General features: G+C 33.7%; 1 protein-coding gene across 1 annotated transcript; it reads right to left on the bottom strand.

Annotated features, from left to right (window-relative positions):
• Window positions 1-4,687: 4,687 nt before the first annotated feature.
• On the bottom strand, window positions 4,688-7,765 carry LOC115950471 (receptor-like protein EIX2). The gene has a single exon (XM_031067666.1). It carries the CDS (start codon window positions 7,763-7,765, stop codon window positions 4,688-4,690), a length of 3,078 nt encoding a protein of 1,025 aa, XP_030923526.1.
• Between the last annotated feature and the right edge of the window lie 4,527 nt (window positions 7,766-12,292).

Raw genomic sequence — 12,292 nt, 5'->3', positions numbered from 1 at the left:
CGAGTATTAAACATTCATGTTTGTTTATTTGATTTTACTTTATACTTAAGCTCATTACTAATCATAATTTCATGTTCAAAATTGGTTCTTTTTTTTTTTTTGTTAAACAAGTTTACGAGTTACTTGATTAACTTATTCTTTTTCCATATATATTAATATCATAATTAAAATTTTTTACTCCACAAATCTATGAATTTTTATTTTTTACTATGAATATACCATTTATGTTATCAATAAAACCACAACTTATATTTTAATATCATATGAACTATTTACAAACTTATACAATCCAATTTCAAGTCTATATAACTACATTTCTAGACAAATATACATAAATAAAAATATAATTGATGATGTGCTGAAATCGTCAGTGAGTTGTAGGCTCCAAATTGCTCCAATGGATATCTGTAGAACAAGAATGAAAAGACCAAGCAGAAGGCATTGGTGTGGCACCAACTAAGAACCCTCCGAAGGTCAAGTTAGAGACTGAGAAAATTCTAAAAACTTTGTAGTGAGAGAGCTGAGGAGTTTTTGCGTACCTAAAAAAAATGGAGATTTGGTGCTTAAATAGTGGTGAGTAGCGAATCGAAATCCCTTTAGAGTGTGGATTTTCCCTAGTTAGGAGGGTCCGATATTTAGGGTTTCCAAGATCTTAGGGTGTTTTCCATATGAGGGAGATATGGGTGAACAATGGGGATGCTCTTGCGTGTTACACAAGAAATTTCAATGTATAGATATTCGTGGGGGCCAAGCCAGACTATGCTGGACTCATTGGCCTTTCCACACCGTCAGCCCTTTCATCCTGTCAGTTTTATCATGGCGTCGTCACTTTCACCATTGCCACTCTGGGTCTTTCACCCGTTTCCGTGCAGCTGATGGACCCGTAAGAGTTGTTAGCTTCCTTACATGGTGCATTAGGATCATTAAACCTTTGTCAAAAATACCTTTATCAATAATATTATATATATTTAAATCAAGTCTCATGTTCACAAGTGTTTTCTAGTTATCTCAACCGGTAAAGTCTTCAATGTTTGAATAAGAAATCTAGGGTTCAATCATCCTAAAAGTTTAGGATTCAAAGTGTAATTTAGCATATAATTTAGAGTGGTAAAATTTAATTTCCCCTTAATCTTGTGTGGAGACAAGTTCATTAGCATTTGAAGTGTCTGCACTCCATTGATTTTGCATTCTACAAAACGTTGATGATTGAGTTTATCAAATTACCATGGATTTTCTTTTGTGGTTGTATTCTATTTGATTTTGATTTTTTTTTTTCTTTCTAAACTTGAAATTCTTGTTTTTGTTAATTATGTTCAATTTCTTATTGTACTGATCAGTGAAGAGATTATATTGGTGGGAATTGAATTTGGGACTTCAATTTGCATTTTTTTGCTATAAGTTTCTTTATATTTGTGCACTATTGTGCTTTTATGGTTAAATCAATGGATTTGACCATCTATGCTTTAGAAGATGAAGGGTGATAAAATTAAGGGTAAATGCGTTCACCAAATATGAAATTTGTTAATTTAGATGAAAACCTAACAAATTTATTTCAGTACAAACTTTAGGGATTTAAATGTTATGTCATGGTCAAATCACAAAAGCTAATTTGTATTTACCCCTCTTTCTTAACTACTAGAAGAGAAACTATCCACTTGAGAGAGAGAGAGAGAGAGAGAGAGAGAGAGAGAAGCTATCAAGTGTCAAGAACAAGGTGGTATACCATGCACATGGTGCATGTATGCCCTCTCACACACTTTCTCTTTAAAAACAAGATTCAAATTCATGCCCTTTTGGACCGTTTTCTAAAATTGTGGCAAAGATTGGTCTAGTACTCTTGAGCATTGGACCCGACTTGTCATTATCTTAACTTGTGTAATGGACCCAAGCCAAGTCCCTAAAACTAGGGTCTTAATTCTTAAACTATTTGCTATCTTAGCTCTGTTGATCACAACTACTTTTGTACAGAATTATCTTTAACTAGTAATGAGTCGCAAATTTGGATGAAATAGTATCCTATTTATGGTAAATGTGGTCAATAAATGTAAAGTGATATCAATATCTTGATTTCCGTTTTTGTTTTATTTGGATTATGTGTGTTTAAAACCAAAAGATCACATTTTATAAAGATAAAAATCAAAATATGTTATTTATATTTGTGTTATATTTATGTTTATGTTTATACTCATGTTTATTTTTTGTAGCCTTGTTAATTATGAAATCAACGTACATATATTTTATGGCAATTTTAATTATCCACTATACATGTTTCGATTGTTTGCACTAGAACTTTAAGCATTTTGCAAAAAATGATAAGGTGGCTACAAAATTTTGTTATAAGGTTCAATTCTTTTTTTTTTTTCCTATATTTATAATTTACTATTCATTAAATTTTTTTTAGAATATATTATATAACATTATTAAAATGGTGTAAAGCCTAGAAAATCAAAATAAATTTATTATTTTTTAAAAATATTTTTACAAAAAATTTGAAAGAAAAAATAAAAAATAAACTCTTTATCTACAAAGAGGACCACTACTAAACACCGAAGACTTACACAATTACAATATTAGGCTCCAAAATTCTATGGTTAGTTACGTTAATTCGTTTAGAAGTGAAGAGTCGGAACGATAATACTCTAAGGTTTGCAAAAAGCCTAATTTACAACAAGGAAAATGTTTTTATCATAACATTTATTTAAAATTTCATTGAATTGTGTCTCAGTTTGGGGTAATTGATCTTACTTGATTATTCATCCAGACAAATAAATGGTGCAATTCTATTGATTCAATTCAAAATATAGCTTTGCTAATGATTATCATCCATAATTATGATGCTACTAAAACTAGTAATGCGCCAAAAATTTGGATCGAAGAATATCTTATTTATGATTGAGATGGTCAATAAAAGTATAGTAATATCAATATCTTGATTTAGTTTTCCCCCTTTTTATTTTATTTGTATGATATATGTTTAAAACCAAAGTGTGATATTTTAGAAAGCTAAAGGGAACATTATTATTATTATTATAATAATAGTAATATAATAATAATAATAATAATAGTTACTATTATGTTTATGTTTTTTATTTTATGGTCATGTTAAATATGAAATTAGCATACATATATTTGAGTTCTTTAGTTTAGGTCGGAATGGAGAAAATCATACGAACGTTGCAAGATATCCATGAACTCGTTGGTGCTAAATAAATTTAGCAACACGTGTACCTTTTTTAGAAATCGTTAATATTTCATTTCAAACAATTGATGTATTAGGGGTGAATATAATAGTTCAAGTTACCAAACATTTTGTTGGCCAGAACATTATATCATATTAATAACGAACTTGCGCGTTGCGCATGATAATATTTTTAGGGTGGTGTCATTGAACTTCCTTTTTGCAATTTGGACTAATTTAATAAATACCAATGTATTTCTTAATCATATTTTCATTTATTATAGAGATAATCACAAATGTAATATATATATTTTATGTTGTGCGAAAATGAAAACAATACAATTTTTCTCAGAAACTCAAAAGGTAAATTAGTGAAAATATTAATTAATTAATAAAATTTATTTGCTTTTCTTCTTCTTTATCTCATTAGTTTATTATTTGAGATTTTTAAGAAAACAGATTCAATTTTATGTTTAAAATTTTTTATTTTTCTATTCATTTTTCACGTATTGGATTAAATGTTAGATTAGATTATGAAAGTATAAACACAATACTTCTTCTTTTTTCAAAAAAATTTCTCTACTTTCCATAATCGTGTTAGATTATAGTTTGGCAAGGAATGAGATAAATGTCTCCAACTTTTGTTGTTTGGATGGAGTTTGTTCCTCCAAATTTTCTTGATGTACTTTAAGCTGATCTAACTGGTTTTTCTTAGTATTATGATTCACAGTTTTCCCCTTAAAAAAGAAAAGAAAAGAAAGAAGCAGGAGTTCTATAACAGTCAACAAAAACTCTCCTTTCTCGTCTGGTCACTTATATAGTCAAAAATCACCAGGCCACAACTGCCAGCATCATTTTCAACTCAAATCATTTGATTGAAAATTGGAAGTAACATACTTCAATTTTCCTTATACCCCTGTTTGCTTTTAAAAAAAAAAAAAAACTGGCGCTAATTATAACACAAACTCAACCTTGGAAAGTGAAGATGATTCTTGATCGAATTCTTCTGGTGGAAAGTAACTTTAATTGTCATTTATTTATTAAAAAAAAAAGAAAAAAAAGAAAAAGAAAAAGAAAAAGGCAAATGGTAATCGAAAGTAAAGACATTTCTTTACCACTTGACCTTACACACTCCAAGCTATTTACAAGTGCAAATTTACCTGGTCCAATAGTTTCTCTCTATGTATTGGGATAAATACTTTCTATTTTTTAGCTAATCCAGAATTGGCAGCAGCTTCTACCTTATTCATACCCAAAATATTGTTACATAATGTAGCCATAAAAAAACTTCAAAAAAAAAAAAAAAAAAACAACAACAACAACAACAACTGTCTTCACATGTGCACAGTCTTTACCTTGTATCATCATCTCAATGTTTACCAAGAAAGTGACAAAATATAAGATAGAGCTTATATAAGAAATTATCATCCACATATAGATGGAGGATAAATCATCATAGGTAGAAACAAAGGACATCTTCCCAAGAATTTGGGTAACTAAAACTATTGCTTACCAGCTCCATTCCATGTGGTTGCTCCTGGTCCTAGACCTATTTGGCGTAGCTACCTTCTCCTTAAATCTTGATATTGTTTTCTCTTTGATATCATCCACAAATTTGAAATAAGCATCCCTCCAATTCTTCTTGTACATCATGACACCGAGAACTCCCCAAAGTCCAGTCACATACCCGGCAGACATAAAGATATACAACCATTCTATCTCAGGTCCATTTCCTTCATCTTTCCCTTCATTGTCAGCTTGAGGTGGCTCCGGACTCACACACTTTGATAGTGGAAAGCCACAGAGTTGAGAGTTGCCAATGTAAATGGATGGATCATCAAGGGTCTGCAGCTGATTGCCTGATGGAATTCGTCCTGATAGTTTGTTGTAGGACAAGTTCAAATGGCTTAGAGACGTAAGTGCAGACATGCTTTGTGGAATTGAGCCAGAAAGCTGGTTTCTTGAGAAGTCCATGGACTCCAAGAACCTTATGTTGCCAATCATGGCAGGCATGTTCCCTTTCAAATGGTTATTGGACAAGTTCAAGCCACGTAGTCCAGCAAGGTTTGTTAACTCTTCTGGGATAGTTCCTGTCAATTTATTTACAGAAAGATCCATGTTAATTAGGTACTTAAGTGTCTTGGTGTACTCGAGCTCCTTCCCTTTCATGAACTGAACCATGTTTTCGCCATATGTAGTTGACCATTTATAAATACCAATACTACTTGTCCCATTTCCAGAAATCATGCCCCTCAAATTGCCAAAACAAGGAGGGATAATTCCTGATAGATTATTGTGTGCAAGGTCAAGTACTTGAAGCTCAGCGAGCTGGCATATTTCTAAAGGAATAATGCCATCAAACATATTTGATCGTAGGCGAAGAATTTCAAGGCGCAACATACTCTCCTCAATCCATCTAGGCACACTTCCAGATAATTTATTTTCACCAACATCGAAAATAACCATGCCTGTACAATTTCTCAATGATAACGGAAGCTCTCCCTGAAGACTGTTGTTGCTTAGGTGCAAAGATTGCAGTGATGTTGCATTTCCAAATGAGGTTGGGATGAACCCAGAAAGGTTGTTGGCTGAAAAATCTAGAACAGCCAAAATCTTGAAATTGCTCCAACAATCTGGGATGTCACCATATAGCCTGTTTTTGGAGAGATCAAGAACTCGCAGGGTATTTATTTTGCACAAGGAGTTTGGGATTGGACCGCTTATTTGATTACCAGAGAGAAGTAAATTGTCCAATGTAGGCGTCATGTTGCCAATGTCTTCTGGAATCCAACCTGAAATTAAGTTGTCAGTGAGATCCAACCTGTTTAGGATGGAAGGAAAAGTTGGCAAGGGACCTTCAAATTTGTTGGAACTCAGGTATAGATTCATGTAGAGAGTATCTGGTTTCAAAAATGCTGGTAGCCTGCCCCTGATTTGGTTGAAGGATAGGTCCAGATAGGAAAATTTCATTTTGGGAAACCACTGCGGAAGAACATCTGAGATGCTTGTGTTAGAGAGATACAATGTGATAACCCTTTTTTGCGTTTGAAGCCAAGCAGGAAATTGAGGCCCAATATTGCAAGATTTCATGTTTATATAATTGAGTTGAAATGGGGGCACCCAGTCAGAATTTACTTTTAAAGCCAAAAAGTTGAAACCAATGTCTAGCTCTTCTAATCTTGAGAGATTTGCAAAGTGAACTTCAGAAATGGTTCCTTGCAAGAGGTTGCTGGACATGAGTAACTTCTCAAGCATTGAAAGTTGCCCAAAAGATTCTGGAACTGTTCCATTTAGACTATTATGAGAAAGATCTAACATTCTCAAGTTGGACAATCTCCCAAATGATGCTGGAATTGGACCATAGATCGAGTTGTTCGCAAGATCAAGGATTTTGAGATTTGCAAACCGTGAAAACCAATCAGACAAAGGACCTCTAACCTTGTTCCATCTCAAACTCAACTTCTCTAAACCATTTCCAGTGCAACCGGATATAGTTTTATAAGGCTCTGATATTGTCTCATTTAATCTGTTGTTGGCTAAATCCAACACTTTCAAACTACAAAGATTCCACAAAGAACCTGGTATGCCCCCCTCTAATGAATTAAAAGACAAGTCTAGTACAACCAAAGAAGTGAGGTTCCCCAAAGCTCTTGGAATTTCACCTGTTAAATTATTAAAGCCAAGATTGAGATGCACAAGGTTTGTCAGGTTAGCCAACCACAGAGGAATTGTAGAGTTAAAGACATTGGCTGAAAGGTCAAGGACTTTGAGCACACTCATGTGCTTAATAACACCAGGGATGGGACCCTGAAGTGCGTTTACACTAATATCAAAGTGTTCAAGAAACATGGAATTAACATAATCATGGAACTGACTAACATGATCATCAAGTCCACATGATGACAAGCGTAAATGAACCAAAAAAGGTAGCTTGTTGAGTACCTGAACCGAGTCAAAGGCTGCACTAAGGTTCACCCAGCTCAAGTCAAGGCGTCTCAAAGATGAAATTTGTGAAAGCCATTGAAGGTTTCTTACTGAGAGCTGAAAATCATACTCACTTGGACCGCTACTAAGATCAAGAGCATGCAACTTAGACAGATTACCAAGTTGCTGAGGGATTACACCATTGAAGCGTGCATTAGAGAGATTTAGATACCGCAATCTTTGCATTGAACCAAGGAAAATGGGAATTGGGCTTCCCATGAAATCATTCCAGCTTAAGTCCAAGTGCTCCAAATATGTCAACTCCAGCAAAGACGGGTTAACAGCTTTTGCTTTTAACCGGTTGGAAACTTCAATAACATATCCTAATGAATCTGGATAGACCAGGTTTCGGAGGTCAAGCTTGATGACATGTCCATTGCTGTTGTTGCAGCCAACTCCTTCCCATTTGCAGCAATCTTGTCCTGTCCACGAAGAGAGCCGATTGAGGTTGCCGGTTAGGCTGTCTTTGAAGTCTTGAAGAGCCAGTCTTTCTGCTTCTATGCAGGCAATAGTTGAGGTTGCACTTGTACACCAACAAAAGTGTGAGCATTCAAGGAAGAAATCAACAAGAGCTAGAAGTACAATAAAAGAGAACCTCCCCATGTTGAGCATACTCTCATTAATGTCTGAAACATTCAATCTCTAGTAATCTCTATATGGAGACTGAAAGATATCTCAATGTATTGAGTATTCATGCGACTAGGCGCAAGGAACCGTGATTAATTATGATGGGAGTGGGTAGTTCAACTGCAACTAGAACCATTTTGATTTCGTAAGTCAGTCAATCCATTAGCATTTTTTCCAAACAGTCAATCCATCGGGACTTTCCTAAACCGTCAAATGGATGGGCATGGACTTTTCCATTAAAAGACGGAGAATTTGGTGCCTGGCGGCTGGATTGCTATGTGAAATATTTAAATATTTCTACTAACGTAAGTGTGTAATTATTTTTTATATTCTTAATTGCGTGTTATTAAATTTAATTTTGTCATTTGTTTGACTCGGTTTCAATTATTGTTAAGGCAACTAAATTTGAGCAATAATGTCATATTCCAAATCATTTTTTATGTGAATCTTAGGAGAATAACCACCAAAAAAAAAAAAAAAAAAAATCATTTTACATAAATAATAGTGCAACACCTATAAATAATTACATAAAAATAAACGCATTTACCCTAGTAATACCCTGTTTAATTACATAGTAAGAATCTAGGCTATTGGTGTTGGTACATACATTACATGCCATTAAAAGAGTTAGGAAATGTAAATTGTTAAGATAAATATAATTAAAATTTTGTTTATTGGTTGATGCAATTATTGATTATTACCGTTAGAATTAATTTTTAATCTTAATAAAGAAATTTCTAGATGATGGCTGTTAGTATTTCAGGTCTGTTGGTGTTCTGTGTTCCTAAGGGTCAGTTACTCAAATTCTTTCATCATGGCCTTTTTAAAATCCTCAACCATCTTCCTATTTGTGCCCATATAGATCAAATCATCAAAGTATAAAGAATAACCTTTTCTAAGCAATTGACCAACACTAAGAAGATACCTGGTTTTTTGATGTCGCGGAAGCTTGAAGAGAAGCACACACAATGCTCTCTTGATGGAACAGAAACTAAACTGTTAGTTCCTAGTAGTAAACCTCGAATCCACGAGGGGTTTCCCTGAATCCATAAGGAGAATAAAACTGGAATCCACCAGAAGAAAATTTGACAAAACGTCTGTATTTATTGATAATCTATTTGCCACTGACGGCTACAAAACATATAAATACTGAGAAAAACGTCTAAAAACCCTAATTCGCCCTAATTACGCGATTAGGTCACAAAAATACCGAATTTTACCAAAAATAGCAAAATTGAGTTAAATGCAAAATCATAAACTACTGACCCTAAGGGTCGTCCCAAAACAGACGGGACCTTATTCTGACTTTTAAATTAAAAGTTATTAAGGAAAAACAAATATTACTATAAATAGCAAAAACATTGTTTCGGGGCCTTAATGAAGGAATTCGCCTAAATTTCGACGACGTTCATGGCACGTGTCATGAATCTGGATCAGAATGCCGTTTCCCTTCAACCTGCCAAATTTCATGCAATTCCGACACTGTTACCCCGATGGCCCCTACTGGCACCCCCCTTTAATCTTGCGTTGTGACTTCCTACGCCCCTGCTGTTCCAGGAATGCAAGTGCTGTCTGTTCTACATCATTTTTGCTAGTATTTTTCTCCATTCCTTCCTTGTCCTCTGTTCTGCCCTTCTTTGAAGTTGCCTCGACATTTTCCATACTGACCCTTCTTTTGGTAATTGTACATTCAAAGCTGAATGTTTCTCATAATGAATTTTCCAAAGAAGAACAAGGGAAAAGAGGAGGCAATTACCAAAAGAAGGGTCAGTATGGAAAAGGTCGAGGCAACTTCAAAGAAGGGCAGAACAGAGGACAAGGAAGGAATGGAGAAAAATACCAACAAAAACCAGGTACCTCTAGTGGTTAATGTTTTATTTGCAAGAAACCTGGTAATGAGTCAAGGGAATGTCGTTTTAGATGCACTAGATGCAAAATTCCTAATCACTTTAAAAGAGATTGCTGGTATCAAGATAAACAAGAGAAAAATGATGCCAAATCTAGAGATGTCTTGTTTTCTTATTCAACAAACCAAGTTCCTATTTTCAATACAGAACACCAACAGACCTGAAATACTAATAGCCATCATCTAGAAATTTCTTTATTAAGATTACAAATTAATTCTAACAATTACTTGCTTTCTCTTTTTTCTCTCTAATTTTTAAGGGCACCTTTTGCATATTCAAGCATTTTAGAAGTGTTGACAAAATATTGTCATATGAAAGTCTTGAAATTCACAAAATTATGTTGATAAATTTTTTTTTTTTTTTTTCTAAAAAATTTATTATAGAACTAAATTTAATATAGAAGACTATTGACAAAGTTGAGTGGTCATTTTTCAACTTTTTTTTTTTCAAAATATTTAATAAATAGACTATAGATTAAATTTTTACATTTTATTATATAGTCTAATTTACTTAGTAATAAGAATCACACATATTACATAGGAGTCATGCATATAACATGTATGTAAAAAAAAATGCAATAAAAATCAAATCCTTAGATAATATCTTTTTTATATTTCTAAAAAAATTACTTTAGGTGTCTAAAGAGTAAAGACTAATATTTATAAATTAAAAAAAAAAAAAAAAAATTCTGGTCCACTCTGTCCTATTCATTCCACTTCGGTCCTATTCAATCCAATTCGGTCCATTCTGTTGACTTTGGTCTTATTCGGTCCTATTCAATCTGCTTCAGTCTTATTCGGTCCTATTCAATCCACTTCGGTCCACTTTGATCCAATTCGGTCCATTTTAGTCTTATTCTGTCTACTTTGGTCTTTTTCTTTTCACTCGGTCCTATTCGGTCCATTTACTCTTATTCGGTCATTCTATCTACATTGGTCTTATTCAGTTTAATTTGATCTTATTCGGTCCACTTTGGTCCTATTCAGTCTTATTTTGTCTACTTCGATCCGTTTTGGTCTAGGACATTCAGTCATTTTTTGTGACGCACCTAATTTATTTTAATTTTATATGCCACATGTCTTGTATTGAAATAAAAATTAGAGGGAATTGAATGGTTTAATTGGAAGAGATCTTATCACCTTAACTGATAGTCTAATGTCTCCTGATATGTTTCCAAATGATATATATCTAATGTTCAAATTTCAAAACACTCTTTTTTATTGTAATTATTGAATTATGAACCAAAAAAAAAAAAAAAACCTTTGATGAGAAAAGTAACAAGTCATGGAAGTAACTGTAATAATAAATAGTAATGTCTTCTAGAAGAGCCACAAAAATTTCTTACCGATTCCTTAAGAGAGAGAGAGAGAGAGAGAGAAGAAAAAAAAAAAAAAAAAAAACAACACTTCGTGGTAGGAGAAGGAGTGTACGACCAGATAAAATGACGGAAGTGCAAATTCGTCACATATATTAGACCTTTTTTTTTTGGGTTGAACATATATTAGTCCTTTTTTTTTTTTGAGAAGGTTGGTCAGAAATATTGACTTATGGGCCTAGAATTTATTTTAGTTTACTTAGTTATATGGGTTTGATTTGATGATAATATATAGCCGTGAACTTGGACTGGAACAAGGTCAGAGCACAGTCTTGGCCCTGAAGAAACTACATTTTCTACCTATTTCGGTGGGTTGGGAAAGCCTAACTTGTTGGGTTAGACTTGGATGGTCCCTTGTAGGCCTCTGCTGCCCTTGGCGAACAGTCAGGGCGGCGCAAATTATGGTTCGGACTTTGGCCTTTGGCACTTTGGTCAAATTTGAATGTATATGTTAAAACTTTCACCCTTTTACAAAAAATGAAACTTCTAAAGTTTTAGAATTTTCTAAGAAAGGTCAATATATGTGGAACTTTCAATTTTGTCTTCATTTTGTAATGGTAGTAAACGGTATACGTAGGTTTGGTATCTTGCCTTATTACAAAGAAAATTAGTACTAGTCAGAAATAGGAAGCTCATAGACAGTTAGGCACAGTATGACGATAATGAAGGCTGAAGAATCAATTGTTGCAGGGTAGATGCAGATCTGGAAGAGCTCGACTTCGTTACATATTGTATAATCAAAGAAAAAACAAAAGAAGTAGGTGACTCTAGTGTGGTGCCGACTCTAAGATCCCCGGACGATTAAGTCAGAAATATGTATACTATCTTTTAGTTAAGAACAATGCTAGGGACATAAAAAGGTTCACAACTTTTGCCATAATTTGTCATGTGGTGAGTTGTAAATGGTAGTAAGGATCCACTAATTTTTTTCTATCACTCACAGCTCGCCACATGACAAGTTATGACAAAAATTGTTGACTTTTTTATATCCTTAACATAGAGATTAGGCTTTTGCTCATATTTATTGGGCTTTTGGGATGATCTTGCTGATTATTTGCCCTTGATTGTAGCCAATCACCTTAGTCCCACTCCCATCCTCTTAGAGAGGTGACAAATTTGCATGATATCTTCACAGATGATCCATTATTTCCTTTTGTGCTTATTTGTTTGAATCTGAATATGATATTAGCGCCTTATCTTAGGGACTTGCAGCTCTTCTTA

Source organism: Quercus lobata, chromosome 6, assembly GCF_001633185.2.
Source record: "Quercus lobata isolate SW786 chromosome 6, ValleyOak3.0 Primary Assembly, whole genome shotgun sequence".
NCBI classification, from domain to species: domain Eukaryota; kingdom Viridiplantae; phylum Streptophyta; class Magnoliopsida; order Fagales; family Fagaceae; genus Quercus; species Quercus lobata.
The sequence above is the reverse complement of the archived record's forward strand: the minus strand, read 5'-3'. Positions and strand labels throughout refer to the sequence as shown.

Coding starts and splice junctions, on each gene's coding strand:
- LOC115950471 (XM_031067666.1), bottom strand. CDS start 7,765: ATGGGGAGGTTCTCTTTTATTGTACTTCTAGCTCTTGTTGATTTCTTC.